Genomic DNA, 17,215 nt, shown 5'->3' with positions numbered 1-17,215 from the left:
AACGAAGACCCATCACAACCAAAAATTTAAATACCTCAACTAATTAATTTAAATATATTTATAAAATATGCTGGTGACAACATAAACTGCTGCTATCACTCTGAGGAACAATGTGGGCAACACCTGATAATTCCAAAATGGTACATCCCTCACAGCCAGCAGTTTCCTCTCCAGCTTTATACCCTGGAGAAGCTTTTCCCACATGCACGTAAATACCCACCAACAGAAGAACAGGGGGGAAAGAAGACGAACACTGTGAGGCGGTTTAAAAGGATGGATCAGAGCTACACAGGCTAGCGTGGAGCAATCTCAACAACAGAGCCCAGTGGGGGACAAAGTCAAGGCAGCTCACACACACACGCAGGGGAACTGCGGTCCCCAGCCTCAGGAAAGCAGGCCCCTCTGGGAGGGAAGAAAAAAACGTCGAAAGGGTAGAGACACCAGAGATGAAGAACAGAAACCAAGAGGCCACCAACTGTTTTGGAAATGTTCTGCTTCCTTAAAAAACATCTGAATCCCATGCAGCAGAATGTTAATTTATGTGAACCCTGTCCTCCCAGTACACAGATATCAATTACGCTGTCTGTTCTACTCTCAGTGTCTCACTGAAACACTTACAAGTATTTAACGTGTAAGTTATTCAAGGGCTCCAGCTTGGTGACTCACACGGAATTAGCATTTCATTCACTGAAGTTATCTTCTCTCTGCATGTAAAATTCAGACTTTAGCAATATTTATAAGAACCTTTCTTTACTGGATTAATGCCTTTGTTTTCTCAAATGGACCATGCTGGACAGACGGTGACCTTCTCCCAGGGATTTTTAAAATATTTATTTTTGTTTATTTGGCCGCACTATGCACAGAATTGTTAGTTGTGGCGTTCGGGCTCTTAGCTGTGGCATGTGGACTGTAGTTCCCTGATCAGGGGTTGAACCCTGGTCCCTTGCATTCGGAGCATGGTGTCTTACCCACTGGACCGCCAGGGAAGTCCTCTCCCAGGGATTTCTGTCATTCTAGAATCAAATACGGAGGTGTGCTTTCTTGCACAGAAGCCAAAAAGCGGGCAGAGCCTCAATGGCTTGTGCATTCAGTGACCCCAGTTTGCTTGGCTGAAAATTCAGAAAACCCAGAGAAGAAAGAGAATATACGGTCCTTCCCCTGATGCCCTCAGCTTCCGGCTCTCACTCTCATGACGGCGGTGGTCCCGCTCTAGAATTCACTCATTTAGTCAATTAAAAAAAATGACAGCAACATAGTGAGCACCTATTTGTCCGAGGCCTGGCCGACTATTGGGAGGGGATCCACAGCCCTCTGTGAACAAGAGGAATGACTGGGCTGGGGGTGGAGATACTGACAGCAAGATCGTCACTACTTAAAAGACAATGAACACATTAAGCAGATACATTAAAAAAAAAAAACACTCCTATGATATTTTAAAAGAAAATCATAGGAGCTGCTGGCACTTCTCTCCAATGTTGGGGTTCTCAGGGCAGCAGCATGGGCGGGGGAAGAACATCCGGGGGATGCAGGAGCGGTTCCCCAAGCTCCGACACCCGGTGCTGGCTCTGGGCTCTGCTCACTGCTTTCTCTGCAGGAGTGGTTCTCTGTAAAGCGGGAGGCTGACTGTGTCCTGGAGGGACACTTGGTCGTGTTGGTAGACGCTGCTGGTTGTCATGGCCAAGGGGCGTGCTTCTGGCCTTTAGGAGGTGGAGGCCAGAAATGCTGCTCAACAGGCTGCAACACACCAGACAGCCCCTCCCCTCCTTGTCCCCCCCACCCCGCCCCCACCGACAAGGAGCGTTGCCGCTCCCAACGTCAGGCCGGCAGTGCTGCACCGGGCGCCCTGGTCTCCAGCGAGGGCGGCAGCCCCACCAGGCTCTGCTCATCAGGAGCTCAGGGCGCCTCATCAGATCACCCAGCACCGTGCAGGCAGAAGCAGCCCAGCCCCGCCGCCTGACTCTGTGGCCAGCAAAAGTCCGGTTCTCACGAGGGCAGCTGTGAGCACAGTGGCCGTTCAGTCACCCCGCCAAAGCGAAGGCCGTCGTCTACATGCTCACCCCGGCAGTGGCTGAAGGCAAGACCACTGGGCCTGGCGCTTGTGGCCAGACCCACTCTCTGTATTCTCAGGGGTTCTTCCAAGAACCCTGCTGTGTGAAGACCACCCCCCCACCGCCCACACACAGAAGGTCCCCTCTGAAGTGGCGGTGAGTGAGGACAGACAGACTGGTGGAGCAGAAGGCTCCTGGGAAGAGCAGGTGGAGGCCAGCTGACAGGTCTATCCTTGGGCCGGGTCCTAAGACCCCTACTCCCCGCTGGCCTCCCCAGCAATCAGCTCTCAACCGGGCCGGGGCAGGGACTGCGCTCTCCGGGCTGTCTGCTGCGGCTCCGTCTTACCTGGTCGCAGAGGGTCCCGATCAAGCCTTCCAGGTCCTGCTTCTCGTGGAGGACCATCTGCTTCTCCTCGTACTCTTGCTCCAGCTGCATTTCCAGCTGGCGGAGCTGCGGGCACAAAGGGTAGATGCGGGCGTGGGACACGCGCACTCCATCTGGACGGGCCCCCCGAGGCCAGGACCCTCTGGAGGACGGGGCTGGGTGTGTGGAGTTCATGGCTGCTCGCCCAGTTCCACAAAGGCTCACCTAGTAGTTTGCGCGGGGGGAGGAGGTATTTCTGTTAGAGAATTCAGAAGCCTAAAAGCTCAGGAGCTGGACAATTATGGGGAGAACGGAACAATTATGGGGAGCCCCCTGGCATTCACTGTGGAGTCCCCAGCCCCAGTCTCCTGCCCATTTCCTAACAGCTGTCTCCTTCCTCTGCCGTGGCCTCTCTGGAACAGGTACAAGTCTGGGCGCGCTGACCTTTTAAGACTCTGTGCAGCATCGTATCCTACATGTTAGGACGCATTCATCTTTCTTATTAAATACACCTGTTGCTGTTTAGTCACTACGTCACGTCTGACCCTTTGCAACCCCGTGGACCACAGCCCACCAGGCTCCTTTCTTCTCCAGGCGAGAATACTGGAGTAGGTTGCCACGCCCTCCTCCAGGGGATCTTCCCGATCCAGGGGTTGAACCTGTGTCTCTTGCCTGGCAGTTGTGGATTCTTTATCCTTGAGCTACCTGGGAACTATAATGCAGCAAAAGTTGCATTTGAGATTATTTGGTGTCTAGACTTCAAGTCTGTCTCTCCAAAATTCCTAATGTTGATATCCTAACTCCCAAGGCAAGAATATTTGATGATGAGGCCTTTGGGAGATGGTTAGGGTTAGATGAGGTTGGCGGGGTGGGGGGAGCCCCCATGCTGGAATGAGTGCCCTTACAAACAAGAACCTCATTTCCTCTGTCTTCCCTACGTGAGGACACAGTGAGAAGGCAGCCGTCTATCTGCAAGTTGGGAGTGGGGCCCTTGCCCCACACCAGATCTGCTAGCACCTTGATCTTGGGACTTTCCAGTCTCCAGAACTATGGGAAATAAACCTTTGCTCTTTAAGCCTCCACTCTGCACCCCCAGTTTTGCTAGAGTAGCCCAAACTGACTAAGACTATGGCTATGAGCGGCTCTTTTAACTTACAATCGGCTCTGATTTCTCAGTGACCACCCAGCAGAGGCAGGCGCTCCCTGCTAAAGTGGATGCCCCACGGTAACGGCGCTGTGCACACCCTCTTCTGCACCTGCCTCTCCTGTGTGCTGTCTCACCCCTTCCTCCTGCTCCATCCTGTGCTATCAATGGACTCCCCTCACAGATGGGCAAACTGAGTCAGAGAGAGGTCCTGAAGCAGAGACTCCTAGGTCAGCTGCTGCTGAGAACTGTCAGCATTCCGTCTGCTGGCCTGGGCTCCTCTGTCACCATCAGACAGTCAGCAGCTTTCCCACCCAGGTCACTAATGATTGATTTCCTGCCACGGAGAGAGACAGAGCGAGTAGAGCAGTCACTGGACGTGCAATCAAATGTTAGTATCTGTCAGAGGAGAGGCACACCCTTCTCTGACCTCACTCCCCCCTTTATAAATCTGGCCGTAAAGAAGCCCCAGGAGGGTCTGGGTCACATCTCCGGCCCATCAGGGTCCTGGCTTGGGGCACTCACAACACATTGAGGCGCTCCTGGAACGCATTAGCAATTGCGCCCCCTTCACCTGAGGGCACATGGGCAGGGACTGGGTTTCCACCTCCTGACCCATGGAGAGAAAAAGCAAACTCCTGATGGATGGTCATTTCAGAAAACAGTTCAAGACTTTCTTTTAAGAATGAAAGACACAAGGCAGTCTGCTCACACCTGCAGAAGCTGAAACTCCTTTTGAAAAATGTACAAAATAATAAAAGCTATGTGTCAAGAGAGGCAGTTCTCTAGAGAGTATTCTGTAGAACATTTCTATGTGGTAACTCCCAGCACTTTACAGTTTATAAGGCACCTTACCATTCTTTGATCTTATTCTCACAATAGCATAGGGGACGGAAATCATTTTCTCTTATTGCTCCCATTTCACAGATGAGAAAACTGAGTCTTAGGGAAGTTAGGAGACTTACTCAAGGGCACACAGGTCTGAATGAACCTAAAATCTATGATTTTTTCCAACTCCAGGAAGTTCTGGGGAGAATGTACTTGGCCCCTTGGGATGATCTGCATGAACCCCCAGAGGGGCTGAACTGTAAAGGAGCCCCAAAAGGAGTATTTGGGGAGCGGGCCGGGCAGCAGATGCAGCAGCATCAACCACTGGGAGTGAAGAAGGGCTCGCTTCTTACAGTCCCTCACCCCCCAGCAGTGACGGGGTACCGAGGCGGCCCCATCTGCCCAGGACGAGAGGCTCATCTCCCGCCAGGGTCCTGACACCACCACGGCCTCCTCCAGCCTCGCCCAGGATGATGCTACTCAGGCAGGAGGTGGGGAGTGCGGGCGGGGGGAGGGGACTCTACAGGACGTCAAGTCCCTGCACTCGCCTTCTCCTGGGATGGAGCAGGCACGCCCAGGAGCAGGTCAGCCACGGGGCTGGTTCCCGGGTACCTCTGGGAAGGATCGGCCGCCTGGAAATCCACACACACACCAGTACTGCTTGTAAGTTTCCAGCAAAGGAGGAGGACATTACAAACTCTGAGCCGTGGTTCCACACCTGCGATCTTTTGAATCTTCCCCATAACCCTGCAAGGTGGCCACTGTTTTCCTATTTCACAGATGAGAGAAGTGAGGCTTATCAGCAAGGTTACGTTATTTCTCCCACGCCCCACATTTGATAGCTAATGGAGTCTGAATTCGATCCAAGCCTCTATAACTCCAAATAAACTAGCAACATCAGCTTTCCTGTGTGTCTTATAAACTGGCTCCAAGTGACCAGTGGTGGACATGGAGAAAGCAGCTGAGGAAGGGAATGGAGTTCGGGTGGAGCGGAGGGTTTATGGTCACTTTCCCAGGATCACACTGTTGTTGCGTTGGGAAGGCAAACACTCATACCAAGAGTCAAGGAGTTCCAGTGCCCACACTCTCAGCCCCTGCAGTTGGAGGTCTCTGCAGGGATGCTGTTTGGGGAGCTAATATCAGAGTCGACTATGGGGAATGGTACTCGGCCCTTTCTGGGAGATGCACAATGTACCCAGGCTATGAAGGGACCACAGAAGTCCTGCCCAGACAAAACCTGTTCAGAGAGGCTTAACCCAAGCTCCTCAGCAATTCTGTTTTAAAGATTCACCTTATAACTCACATCAGTAAATGCATCCATAAGGAAGTTTGTGTTGGTGTTGGTTATAATAACAGAAAATCAGAAGATCCTAGATGTCCAATGATAAGAGACTTGCTTGCTGAGTAAACAAGAGCACAGGCCTTTGGTGGAATACTTTCAAGCCCGTAAACATGTGAATTAGGTCCGCACGTACTGACAGGAGAGGAGGCCCAGAACAAACTTCAGAGGGAAAACAGCAGGCTTCAAAGCAGCACGACCCCATTCAGGTAAAATGGTATCTCTGTGCATATGCTCGTGTGGGCACAGAGAAAGAACATTTAAAATAGTAATAATGATGATGTCTTGGTGGTTAAGATCTCAACTGCTTGTTGCCTTCTTATACACTGTTTGAAATGTCTGCAAAGAGCTTAGATAAAAATGTAAGAAATGATCTGCAAGGCAAACAAACCAGAAGGGACTGGTCCCCTTCTTGACACATATACATCCTTATCCAGGGCATCAGCCTCATGGCACTCTGGGCTCTTGGTAGAAGTCTAGGGTGATTATGCTGGACAGTTCGGAGGCTTCTGGAAGCCCCAGAACTGTAGCTATTAGGACAGGTCCTTCTGCTCCAGCACCCTTGACAGCACTTCCCAAGGAAGCTGAGCTCATCCCCGTGCTGTAGGGACGAGGCGCGTGCACTGGCCACGCCGGGACCCCGGGGTGCAGCTGCGCTCGCAGCTCACGTACCCGCCTCTGGCAGGACTGGCGGATGTCCTCCAGCTCCTCCTCCTTGTCCTCACGGTCCTTCTGGTGCATCTGCTTCATCCGTTCAATCTCTAGTTCAAACCGCTGGCGGAGCTGAGGGGGCAAGAACAGCACATGAGGGTGACCCCCACCAACCACGTCACCCTTAGCATTTCAGCTGTGTTTTTGGACAGCACGGGTAAGAGTCAAGTTATTCCCCCAGGCACCCAGGGAGATCAGAAATGGTAGACAAATGGCCCAAATGCCGCCTCTGTCCCTTCCATGGTCATAACGGAGGTCACTAAGGAACTGGACTCTGTGCCACTGAGTTGAGACGTGACCTCAGAATCCTTCTCAATGCTCTTACGATGGAACAGGTTTGTCATCCCTGGAGCAGGCACCAGGGAAATTCTTCTGGCTGGGTGGCCAGGTGGATGGATAAATGACAGAATACAAATTTACTTCTGAGGATACTAAACCCTGGAGAGGGAGGTGATGCGCCCAAGACGTAACCCTCGATTAGTTACCTTTCTCTGTAGAAAATACCCTCCTTAAAACACACTGCTGAGAATTAGCACAATGCATGGCACAGAAAGATTCCTTTTTCTTTCCCCATTATTTTGCAGAGTAAGGACTAGCCCCGCTCTTCCTGGAGGCCTGACATTATTAAGAACTGTGTTCCCACGAAGGAGAAGGTCTCTCTTTTCAGTGAGACCCTCCAAAACCTGCTCAGGGCAAGAAGAGACCTGTCTGCGATGTTTAAACTGTGTCATTTTATGTACAAGATTCTAGAATTGGAAGCACAGTGGGATTAAATTACAGTTTAAGAGTTTATTTTCTTTTTTGTTTAAAAAATTACCATCAAGCTAACAGTGCATGGAAATATTTGAAGTAACACCTGCTGCACAGCAAGCAGGATCTTAGTTCCCCAGCAAGGGATGGAACCTGCGCCCCCTGCGTTGGAAGCACACGGTCTTAACCACTGGAGCATCAGAAAACTCCCAAGAGTTTACTCTCTTGATTTTCATAATTGAGAGACTGACTCAAGCTCTTGCTTGTCAAGTTTTGTGGCATATTAGAATTACCTGGTGCCCTTCTATTTTTTTTTTTTAATTCAGTTCCAAGGCTTCACTCTAGACCTCTTGGGTCAGAACCTCCAGGGTACAGACCCAAGAGCCTGTACTGTAAGCCTTCCATGATCTGCACTCTTCCTCGGTGCAAGCCATGGAGCAGCGTGGAACTCAGCACGGAAGAGGGCCAGACTGCAGGAGCAATCAGGACCTGACCGTCTGCCCTGCACCTCGCAGCAAGCTTTCACGAGGCCACAACTGCTGCCCCTGACATGGACATTCAGCTGAGAAAAAAACAACGGTGGTCTTTTCCAATGCTGATGATACTCTCCACGATGCAGGATCTCCGTGAAGAGTAAAAAGAACTGAAAGCATCAGAGCTCCAATAAGAATTCCCGGCAGAAAGCAGGCTCACTTTAAATGCCAACTTCCTTCCCCGCTGCCTTTAAAATGACAAGAGGTTATAGGGAGATAATCCAAAATGAGGAGCTTAAGCAAGTAAATATAATATTCCTTTTTCATTTTTTTCTAGCCTCTTGGATACTCCTGACATCTGCAATACCATTTATGTCAAGCTTATGTGAGTTAACATAAAATTTCCTGGAAAAAGTGTTATGTTGTAATCAATAAATATCTCCTGGATGTCTACAATAACCCAGAGTGGTACAAGGTGATGGGCGAGGTTGAAGATGAATGAGAAGATGAGTGAGGGGTTGAGTCAGCCTCCTGGGGAAGCTGGGAGGGGAGCGGGGCTGGGCAGCTGCGTTCAGCCCCTGGGTCCTTGAGGTCAAGGCAGCACATTTCTGCTTCCCAAGCACATAGTGGTCCCCTGGTGGCATCTCCCAGAGTTAACTCAACTTTCCAAAGTGCTTGTTTTATGTTTTTAAAGAGTGCTTTTAAAAAATTAATTTATTTATTTTTGTTTATTTTGCTGTGCTGTGTCTTAGTTGCAGGATGTGGGATCTAGTTCCCTGACCAGGGACTGAACCTGGGCCCTCCACATTGGGAGCGAGAGTCTTAACCGCTGAACAACCAAGGGAGTCCCAGTCTCTTTATTCTTGACTCTGGGCTGCTGCATAACACTGTTCCATCCTCTACATTCCTGAACGACCTGTCCAGATGGCCCACCTCCATCACGAACCTTCACAGATTCACAGCTGGGGTTGGAGGGAGGCTGGGGGTGGACAAGACTCTGACAAGACTCTGTACAGTTGAGGAGACTGAAGTCTAGAGAAAACAGGGGGCTTGCCAAATGTCCACAGGCCCCATCTGCATGGGACCATCTTGCAGCTCCTTAGATGCCGTGCGACACCCCTGCCTCTATGCCTTTGTGCAGGCTATTCCCCTGCCTGGAACTCTCCTGGTCAGCCAACTCAGGCTCGTCCTTTAGCTTTCAGCTTCAGTAAATGTTACTTCCTCCAGGAAGCCTACCCTGAGTACTCCAAATCTGTTCCCCAAACCAGACCTGCAGGTTACACCTTCCCATAACACTCAACATGACTCTGACCTTCAGAAGGGTCGACACCACATCGTCTTGTTTACAGCTACACCCCTAGCATCCGTCCAGTGCTTGACACACAGTAGGTGCTTAATAAACACAGGTTTGATGGACTGAGCAAAGAAGCTCTGTTTTTCTCAACCTCTCCAGACTGTCCCCACACTTGCCACACCCAAGTCTCAATGCTCAGCAGATTCCATCCGGATGGAGCGGGGATGAGTGAGAAGCAAGGCCAGCACCCGGGCCTATCCCTGACCACCCCCACTCCCCCACCCGCCTGCAGCAGAGCAGCTCAGAGTTTATCTGCTTTACGGATTCATGCTGGCTTGGTCAGATATTCTTGAAAAAGGAGTTCCAATCTTAAAACCATTTCAAAATAATTACCCTTCTGAAGTCCCATGTGAGAAACTGCTTTAGAACTAAGCCTCAAGAAAAGCCTTGCTTCTCCCTGAAAACTTGGCTTGTTTTTATCTTGCTGCTGCTGCTAAGTCACTTCAGTCGTGTCCGACTCTGAGTGACCCCATAGACAGCAGCCCACTAGGCTCCCCTGTCCCTGGGATTCTCAAGGCAAGAACACTGGAGTGGGTTGCCATTTCCTTCTCCAATGTATGAAAGTGAAAAGTGAAAGTGAAGTCGCTCAGTTGTGTCCGACTCTTAGTGACCGCATGGACTATAGCCCACCAGGCTCCTCCATCCATGGGATTTTCCAGGCAAGAGTGCTGGAATGGGGTGCCATTGCTTCTCCGAGATTTTCATCTTGGGGATGATAAAAAGCATGTAAGTCAGACCGCCCTTTTCTCTCTGGCCACCAGGAGTTTGAAAGCTAAAACTACTGAGTGTGTGAGGGTACATGGTCTGCGTGTTTGCATATTAATCACTCTTCCTTAGCACTGGTTTTGTGTTTCTCTAGTTTGGCTTGCTTTATTTCTTTTTCCATTTTACCACACATACATCTTAGAAGATTCCTTGAATTCTCTGTGGAATGACTTTGGCATATAAGCAAACAAGCAGACATCAGGATATTCATCAGGTGCTTCACCGAGGGGCTGGTACAAGAGTCTTGGGGTATGTGTGTGTTTGTCGCTCAGCTGTGTCCCACTCTCTGTGACCCCATGAACTGTAGCCCGCCAGGCTCCTCTGTCCATGGGATTCTCCAGGCAAGAATACTGGAGTGGGTAGCCATTCCCTTCTCCATGGAATCTGGAGTCCTGCCTTATTCCTCTTATTTTGCATTTTCCAAAAATCGGGGCTCCCACCTCTCTGCAGGCTGTGCACAACACAGGTGTGCGAGGCGCTGCGGCATCAGAGGGCACAGGCTCCAAATCCTGTCCCTGCCGCTTTTTCTATTTCTGAGCCTCGGCTTCCACATCTGTAGAGTGGAGGAAACCTCAGCATATAGACTTCATGTGGAGATTCATGAGATGATATGTGAGGAGAGCTTAGGACTGAGTCTGGTACCCAGACAGTGCTGAATACCAGACATAGGGTCAGCAGCTATTTATTGAGTACCAGCTATGTACCTGGCCTCATCAGGGGATGCCCTGACAAGCAAGGTCAACCAAAAAGTCCTCCCACCCCCATAAAACACATATCCTAATGGGGAGAAAAGCATTGAGCACATTTTGGAAAACACTGTCACATGTGACAGTGGGTGCTGTGAAGGTGAGAGAAGGTGAATGTAGAGTTGGGGTGGGACTGTTTCTGAGGAGGAGATCAGGTTGAGCTTCTTGGAGGAGGTGACAATGACTCTTGCAGAATGGTAGGAGGGGGCTCCATGAGGGGTCTGAGTGTCAGGCTTAGGAGTTCTGAGGTTCTCTGGGGTAATAGGGAGCCACAGAAGGATGAGGAGCAGCTGAGTGAGGTGGTGAATTTAAACACAACCTTCTGCCCCAGAGTCAGCACGGGGCAGGGCATCGCCCTGGACAGGACTTTCCTACCTGCTCCAGCTGCTTGATGGTGTTTTCCTGCTGGCTCTGGACTTTCTCGTGCTCGAGGGCGCTGGATTCCAGCTTCCAGAGCCTCTCCTTCAAGCCCGCAACGCAATTCTCCCCCAGAGAGGGTGACCTCAGCAGCTCCTGCTTCTGGGCCTGCAGCATCTCCACCTCCTGCTTCAGCTGCAAGCTTTCCTGCTCCTTTTGCTGCAGAGACAAAGTGGGCGGGGATCCAGAGTCACGTGACCACACTCCCCACCCCTCCCCCACCTCTGGGGACACCTCTAAGACTGGTGGGAGGGTGCTTTCCACTTTTCAGAGCAGCCCTCACCACCTGGGCCTTGCAGCCCCTCGCTGTGCCCCCATGGGACCCTGAGGGCCCTCCTGGGACAGCTCAGACAGGCACGGGTGGGGAGTCGGTGGGAAGCAACACACTGGCCCTAGAGCTAGACCTCAAAACGCAAACAGGAGGTATTTGCCCCATCTGAAAGCTGTGCACCTGCCGAGGCTGGGCCAGAGATGTTGGAGCTGGGAAGCAAAGTGGCCAGAAATGATTCTTCCAGGTTAGAAGGTTTGGGCATGACCATGAGGGAGTTGCACGTCAGGCTCAGGGGCTCTCCCAGGGTAACAGGGAGTTGCAGCAGGCTGAGGAGCAGCTGAATGAGGTGAGGTGCCTGTGTCCCATTTTAATAAAATCCCTCTGAGCTGCGGCCTGCAAGGGGCAGGGCCCTGCCCCTACCTGGGTCTACAGCTAACTCCTCTGTGACAGACGGGCACCCAGGTGGGCACCTTGGAACGCAGGCAGGTGCCTGGAGCAAGATCTTGAGGGACATCGAGCTAGCGAGGCCTGCTTATCCACCACCTGCCACCCCTGGTTGGCTGATGCAGGCGTGCTGGGCTCCGTGACTCTGGCAGGCTGACAGAGCAGGACAGTCACACACAGAGCTCTCTTCCCGGCACCACATGCAGCGAGGGTGTGCGAGGGGTTTCCTGAGACCCAGCAATGGAAACCCTGGGTGGCGCCACACCCCCACGCCTCACCTTCAAGAGCTGCTGAAGCTTGCCCAGCTCGCCCCGGACGCTGGTGTTCTCCTGGGCCACTTTCTCACGGAGGCCCTTCTCAAACACGCACTCCCCCAGGGCCTGGGCCAGCTGCGCATCAAACCTGTTCAAGGAGAACGCGGGTCATGGCACCCGGGGGTGGGGGGTGCGCCTGGGGCAGAGCAGGGGTGGGACTGGAGAGAGGCCGTTAGCTTGTTGAGAACCGCTAGAGAGAGACAGTATCAGATGATGGAGAGTCTGTGGATATGGGGTAGAAATACTGAACACCAGAGGGCGACTTTGAGGGTTTATGGTTTCCAGAAAAATGCCAAACACTTATTTAAAATGTGATAAAAAATATAAGCAAATATAAGTTGGGTGAGAGGCGCTTCCTGGACTGGGCATCATTTCACATGGCTCTTTCAGCTTCTGTCCCTCTCACAGGCGAGGAAACCTGCAGAAGGCTCTGCCAAGCCTCAGGAAGATGTGACTTTGGTCAATAAGATGTGGCTTTGGCCACCTGCTCCAGGGAACGGGGTGTGGCCAGAATGGCTGAACTGGGTGAGGGATTTCAGCCTTGGTGAGAAGGTGTCCCTTGTTACAAGATCATCCAACGTCCCTCAACGGTAGATGGTCAGTCAAAGCCTCAAGACTCCAAAGAAAGCCAGCTATGGGTCATATGAGAGAGCCCCTGCTGTCGGAAGGGCCCAGGGGCTTTCTGATTGGCTCCTGGTGACGTCATTTGAGAGGTGCTATTGGCTACCTCTGAATGGCAACATTGTGATGATGGTAATGGTCTGGCAGTTTCAAACTGCCTGGCTCTGAGCTGGGCTCCATGGAGTCCTCATAGCAATTCAGCAGAAAACACATCTTAGCCATTTCGCAGAAGAGAAGACTGAAGTTCAGAGGTGAAGTGAGTCAGCCAAAATCCTGAAGCGGGTCTGAGCCAGCTTCTCTGCTGGCTAAGGTGGTCTGCTATCCACCTGCTCAGGGGCTGCAGCAGGCAGGTAAAGACAGAGGGAGCCAGACAGTGACAGACGTCTTCAAGGAATCCTTCTGGGCCACTGAATGCCAGAGAATGCCTCCAACAGACCCTAACTCTTGGAACACACTGCCCGAACAGCTGAGGCCAGATGAACTCACTCACAGCCTTCACCCCACTAGGAGCGGGCCAGGGATCCAGCCTCCCACAGCTCCAGCACAGTCCTTATCCCTAGGGGACCTCCACCGGCCCTCGGAACTGAGCTTTGTGACCCATGAGTGACCATGGCAACCGGGCCACTCTGAACTGAGAGGCCAAGGTGGGGAAAGGGAACCTCAACAGCATGGAGACATCCCTCCACCCAGAGCCCAGCCAATAGGAGGCAGCTGCATTGACCCTTTGATTAAACATAAAGAGGTGTGAGGAAGTATGGCTAACTTCTCCATCTCTCCCTCACTACAGGCATGCTACCTGAATTTCCACCATGAGAGGCCTCTACCTGCTCACGGGCTCCAGGCTAAAATGCTAATCCATCTAGAAAGGTAACGGCTGCTCTTTGCAATTAGCATCACAACATAAACTAACTTCTGCCAAGAGATGGTCAGGGAGTAGAGGGCATCACAGGGCAGGTGAGTTTAAGGAGAGACACAAGTACGATGAAATGGGAACTCTCCGGGGGCCATTATCTGGAATGAAGGATTCTGTCCAAGGTGGGTGGTCACGGGAAACACCAGAGGGATGGAATTTTCTGGCTGCATAAACTCCAAGGGCAGAGCCCCCCTGCCACCCATCAGAAAGTGGAAACCCTCCTTAAGGCCTCTCAGAACAGGAGTAGAACCCATAGATAAGGGCCAGGATTGTCACAGCTGGCAGAAACCTCCGGGATGATGGAATTCCATCTCTCGATTAACAGGTGGCATCTGTTGGAGCCAGTCTTCAGCACCAGGTAGTCTGCTTAACTTCGAAGACAGCTCTAAAACATCAGTCACTGTCTGTCTCAGAGAGGTAGTGTTACCTGACAAGGTCACACAGCAAACGATCAAGGTGGGACTAAGCCATTTTCCCTGCTGCAAGGACAAGGTGTAGCCAGAGCATGCATGGGAAGGTGGAAAAGGAAAAAGAGTCAGCTATCAGCCAGAAAAAAACAAACTTCTCTCATCTGGGGAGGCATACTAATAACTCCCCAAAGAACTTTTTTTTTTTTTTTTTATGAAGAAGCCAGTTCAGGAAAGCTCAAAGATAAATGAGAGAAACAATATTTAATGCAGATCAAATTCAAAACCGGTACCACTCCCATGGAAATGTAATTCAGCTGGCTACCTCTTGGAAAAAAGGCGTTCTTGGCAAAAATCATGTCCTGGCACAGAGCAAGGTTCTTCTGTGTTTTCAACTGGGGCCTTCTAAAAGAAGCTAAGTTCCATCTATTCACCTCCTAGGAAGTCTCCAGCAGGGCTTGTCTGGCTCAGAACAGGGCCCCTGCACACCTGTACCCTCACCAGGTGAGCTGAAGAACTTCAGACACAGACAAGGAGTCCAGGGATGAAGGCATCCCAGGATATGAGGTTCCACGTACGGAGGCTTGTGAGAGAGACCTGAGTGCCAGTCTAGGCTCCTAGACGGGGAAAGCAAGCGCCGGAACCAGTGTGCGGATTCAAGACTGGCATCTTATTCATGCGCAGAGCCCAGATCCTGCCAGAACTGCTCATGTGAGCTGAGAGTCTAAACTTTAAATGGAAAGGGCAGTGACTCAAGTTTTTGGGCGTCTCTCCATTTTCACCAGTGTGGATGGGAACCAGACCCTAGTCCTCTGTGGGATCTACCAACCGCATCATCTAGTTTCACCACAAGAGGGTGCTCCACCTGAGGAGCAGAATCCTCTCAGGTGGAGAAGGGCTGAAGGACTCGTCCAAGGTCACACAGCTGGGAAGAGGCACAGCTGGGACTTGAACCAGCACTGGACCCCTACCCACCAGGCTAGGCTGACTCTGCCTCCACAACAAGCCCTTCACTCTTAGTGGGGATGCTGAGGCCCAGAGAGGCCAAGAAAGCCCCCAAGCTTATGTGGGTGGCTGGCAGTAGAGCTGAGACTGGATAACAGAGAAGAATGATTTCTTGCTGGATCCTTGGGAGAAGCACACAGCCATGAGTGGGGAGGGACGGGGCGAGTGAGGGCAGAGCTAGGAGGCTGAGCTCCAGGGACAAAGAGCCCTGACTGGAGTGACGGGGCTTCAGAGGAGAATCTGGAGACCCCAGTACCCAGGCAGCCCACCCGAGCGCCCAGGTCACGACTCACTTCTTCTGCTTCTTCTCCAAGTCGTGGTTTCGGCTCTGCTGGCTCTCCAGCAGGAAGCGCGTGTCCTCCAGGTCGCAGGTCAGAAGCTGGCACTTCCTCTTGAGCTGCTGGGCTGTCCTCTGGGCTCCCTCGTAGGCCCTCTGCAGCTCCCCGAGCTGTGGAGGGGCAGAAGGAATCAGCCCACCCCGTCAGCACTGAACAGGCCCCCTACTTTCCAGCTGAAGCAGCTGCTGCTCCCAGTGAGAGTCTAACAGGAAGAGATCAGGTTCTGGGCCAGAGAGACCCAGTCCTGACCACTTGCCACCTGCATCAGTGTGGGGAGCTATTCCTCTGAGCTTCAGTTTGCTCAGGGGTAATATGGGGGTGGGGGCGGTATCTGTCGTTCTCTGAGTGTTTTTAATTTTCCTCAATGCTCCTCTGGCCAGCAGATTCTGAACATGCCCTGCCCAACTCGACAGCCCCTGGAGAACCATGTATAATTGATACCCCCGTTGGCTGCCTCATCTGGGAGGTGTGTGTGGACTAGCTGAGAAGCAGCCAGAACAGTTCAGAGGAGACCCACGGGACGGGCTCTCAATGGCACTTCAGATGTACTGACTCACACGGGAATGCGTGCGGCTGCAAACAAACAGAAGAGCCTCGGCTCTTGCATCTCCCTCCAGGAAGCACCCTCCCAATGTCCTAGTTCAGATCTGGGAGAGAGGGCGACTTGGCACACTCGCTTTGAAGAAATGGGCTCATTAAAGAATTGCTTTAAATAAGCAAAACACCGAGTTAATGAAGCCTGTAATTCTAAATTCAGTATTTGAAGGCAAATGGGATGTTTTCTTATATTCCGCTGTTCAGAAAAAGGTTGCAATTTTATTACTTTTTAATGTAGCATGAATATCCCTCCTTCCTTGGGGAGGCTGACCCGACTTGATAATTTGTTATGAAAGAACTGGGCTGTTCCCAGGCGGCTGTCTCTTGGCTGGTTATCTACAGCCCAGATGTCTCCTGAGGATCACGATACAACGTCCACCTTGAAAGTGACCGCTAAAACCATCGCCAGGGAGCCTCACTTCCGCTGTTTATAAAATCCCATGAGATCTCACCCTGGCCCACTTCTGCAGGATGATTTCATGATACTTTTTGCTCACAGTGAGGAGATACCTAAATAATAATGGGACAGGAAATATGACCTCAACTTTTATGGTACTTACCTCTACTGCGGGACACCAAGAAGTAAGCAGATAATGACAATACAGCATAATGAGGCTTATATCTGGGGAAATAAATTAGGGGCAATCTCCCCAATCTGTGTCAGGGAAGACTTTCTGGGGGGAAGGATATTTAAGCTGAGAATGTAAGGTTTGTCAGAGATAGAATCTAGGTAGGGAAGAGAAAGAGTGTTCTAGGAAAAGGAAAGAGCATATGCCAAGGCCCAGAGGTGAGAAAGAATAGGCCTCTCTTGAAGGAGGGGGTGGAAAACCAGTGCAATGGAATGGAGTAGAGTCCAGAAACAGACCCACAGAAATATTGTTGGTTGATCTTTTACAAAGAGGCAAATGCTATATAGTGGAGGCTTTCTGACAAATGGTGCTGAAACAACTGGTCATTCACAAGCGAAAAAAAAATCTAGACACAGAGTTTACACAAAAATTAACTCAAAATGGATCACAGATGTAAATATAAAATGCAAAACTATAAAGCTCCTGGAAGATAACATAGTAGAAAACCTTGATGACCTTAGATTTGGCAATGACTTTTTAGATATAACACCAGAGGCATGGCCCATGAAAAAGAGAATTTATAAGCTGGATTTTATTAAAACTAAACATTTCTACTCTGCAAAGGACACTTTCAAGAAAATGAAAAACCACAGACAGGAAAAAAACATTTGCAAAAGACATACCTGATAAAGAACTTATCCAAAATATACCAGAAAATCAGAAAACAAACAACTCAATTAGAAAACAAGCTAAAGACCTTAACAGTGTGACAAAGAGGGGGACTATTGCCCACACGC

At 51.0% G+C, this 17,215-nt stretch overlaps 1 protein-coding gene across 6 annotated transcripts in view; it reads right to left on the bottom strand.

The window, feature by feature from the left end:
* The window catches only part of MYO18B (myosin XVIIIB), a 233,054-nt gene that overhangs the window by 95,018 nt on the left and 120,821 nt on the right, over positions 1–17,215 (bottom strand). For all 6 annotated transcript variants that reach the window (XM_086345996.1, XM_086346001.1, XM_086345999.1 and 3 more), the window contains 5 exons: positions 15,208–15,362; positions 11,933–12,056; positions 10,898–11,098; positions 6,396–6,506; positions 2,395–2,499 (listed from right to left, as the gene is read on the bottom strand). In XM_086345996.1, coding sequence (XP_086202122.1) covers positions 2,395–2,499; positions 6,396–6,506; positions 10,898–11,098; positions 11,933–12,056; positions 15,208–15,362 — 696 coding nt within the window. The remainder of the gene's footprint in view (positions 1–2,394; positions 2,500–6,395; positions 6,507–10,897; positions 11,099–11,932; positions 12,057–15,207; positions 15,363–17,215) is intronic.

This window comes from Bos grunniens, chromosome 17 (genome assembly GCF_055505025.1).
Source record: "Bos grunniens cultivar Pamir isolate PY7600 chromosome 17, Bosgru_T2T1.0, whole genome shotgun sequence".
In the NCBI taxonomy this organism is placed as follows: Eukaryota; Metazoa; Chordata; class Mammalia; order Artiodactyla; family Bovidae; genus Bos; species Bos grunniens.
Note: the sequence above shows the minus strand (reverse complement) of the source record. Positions and strands in the feature narration are given on the sequence as shown.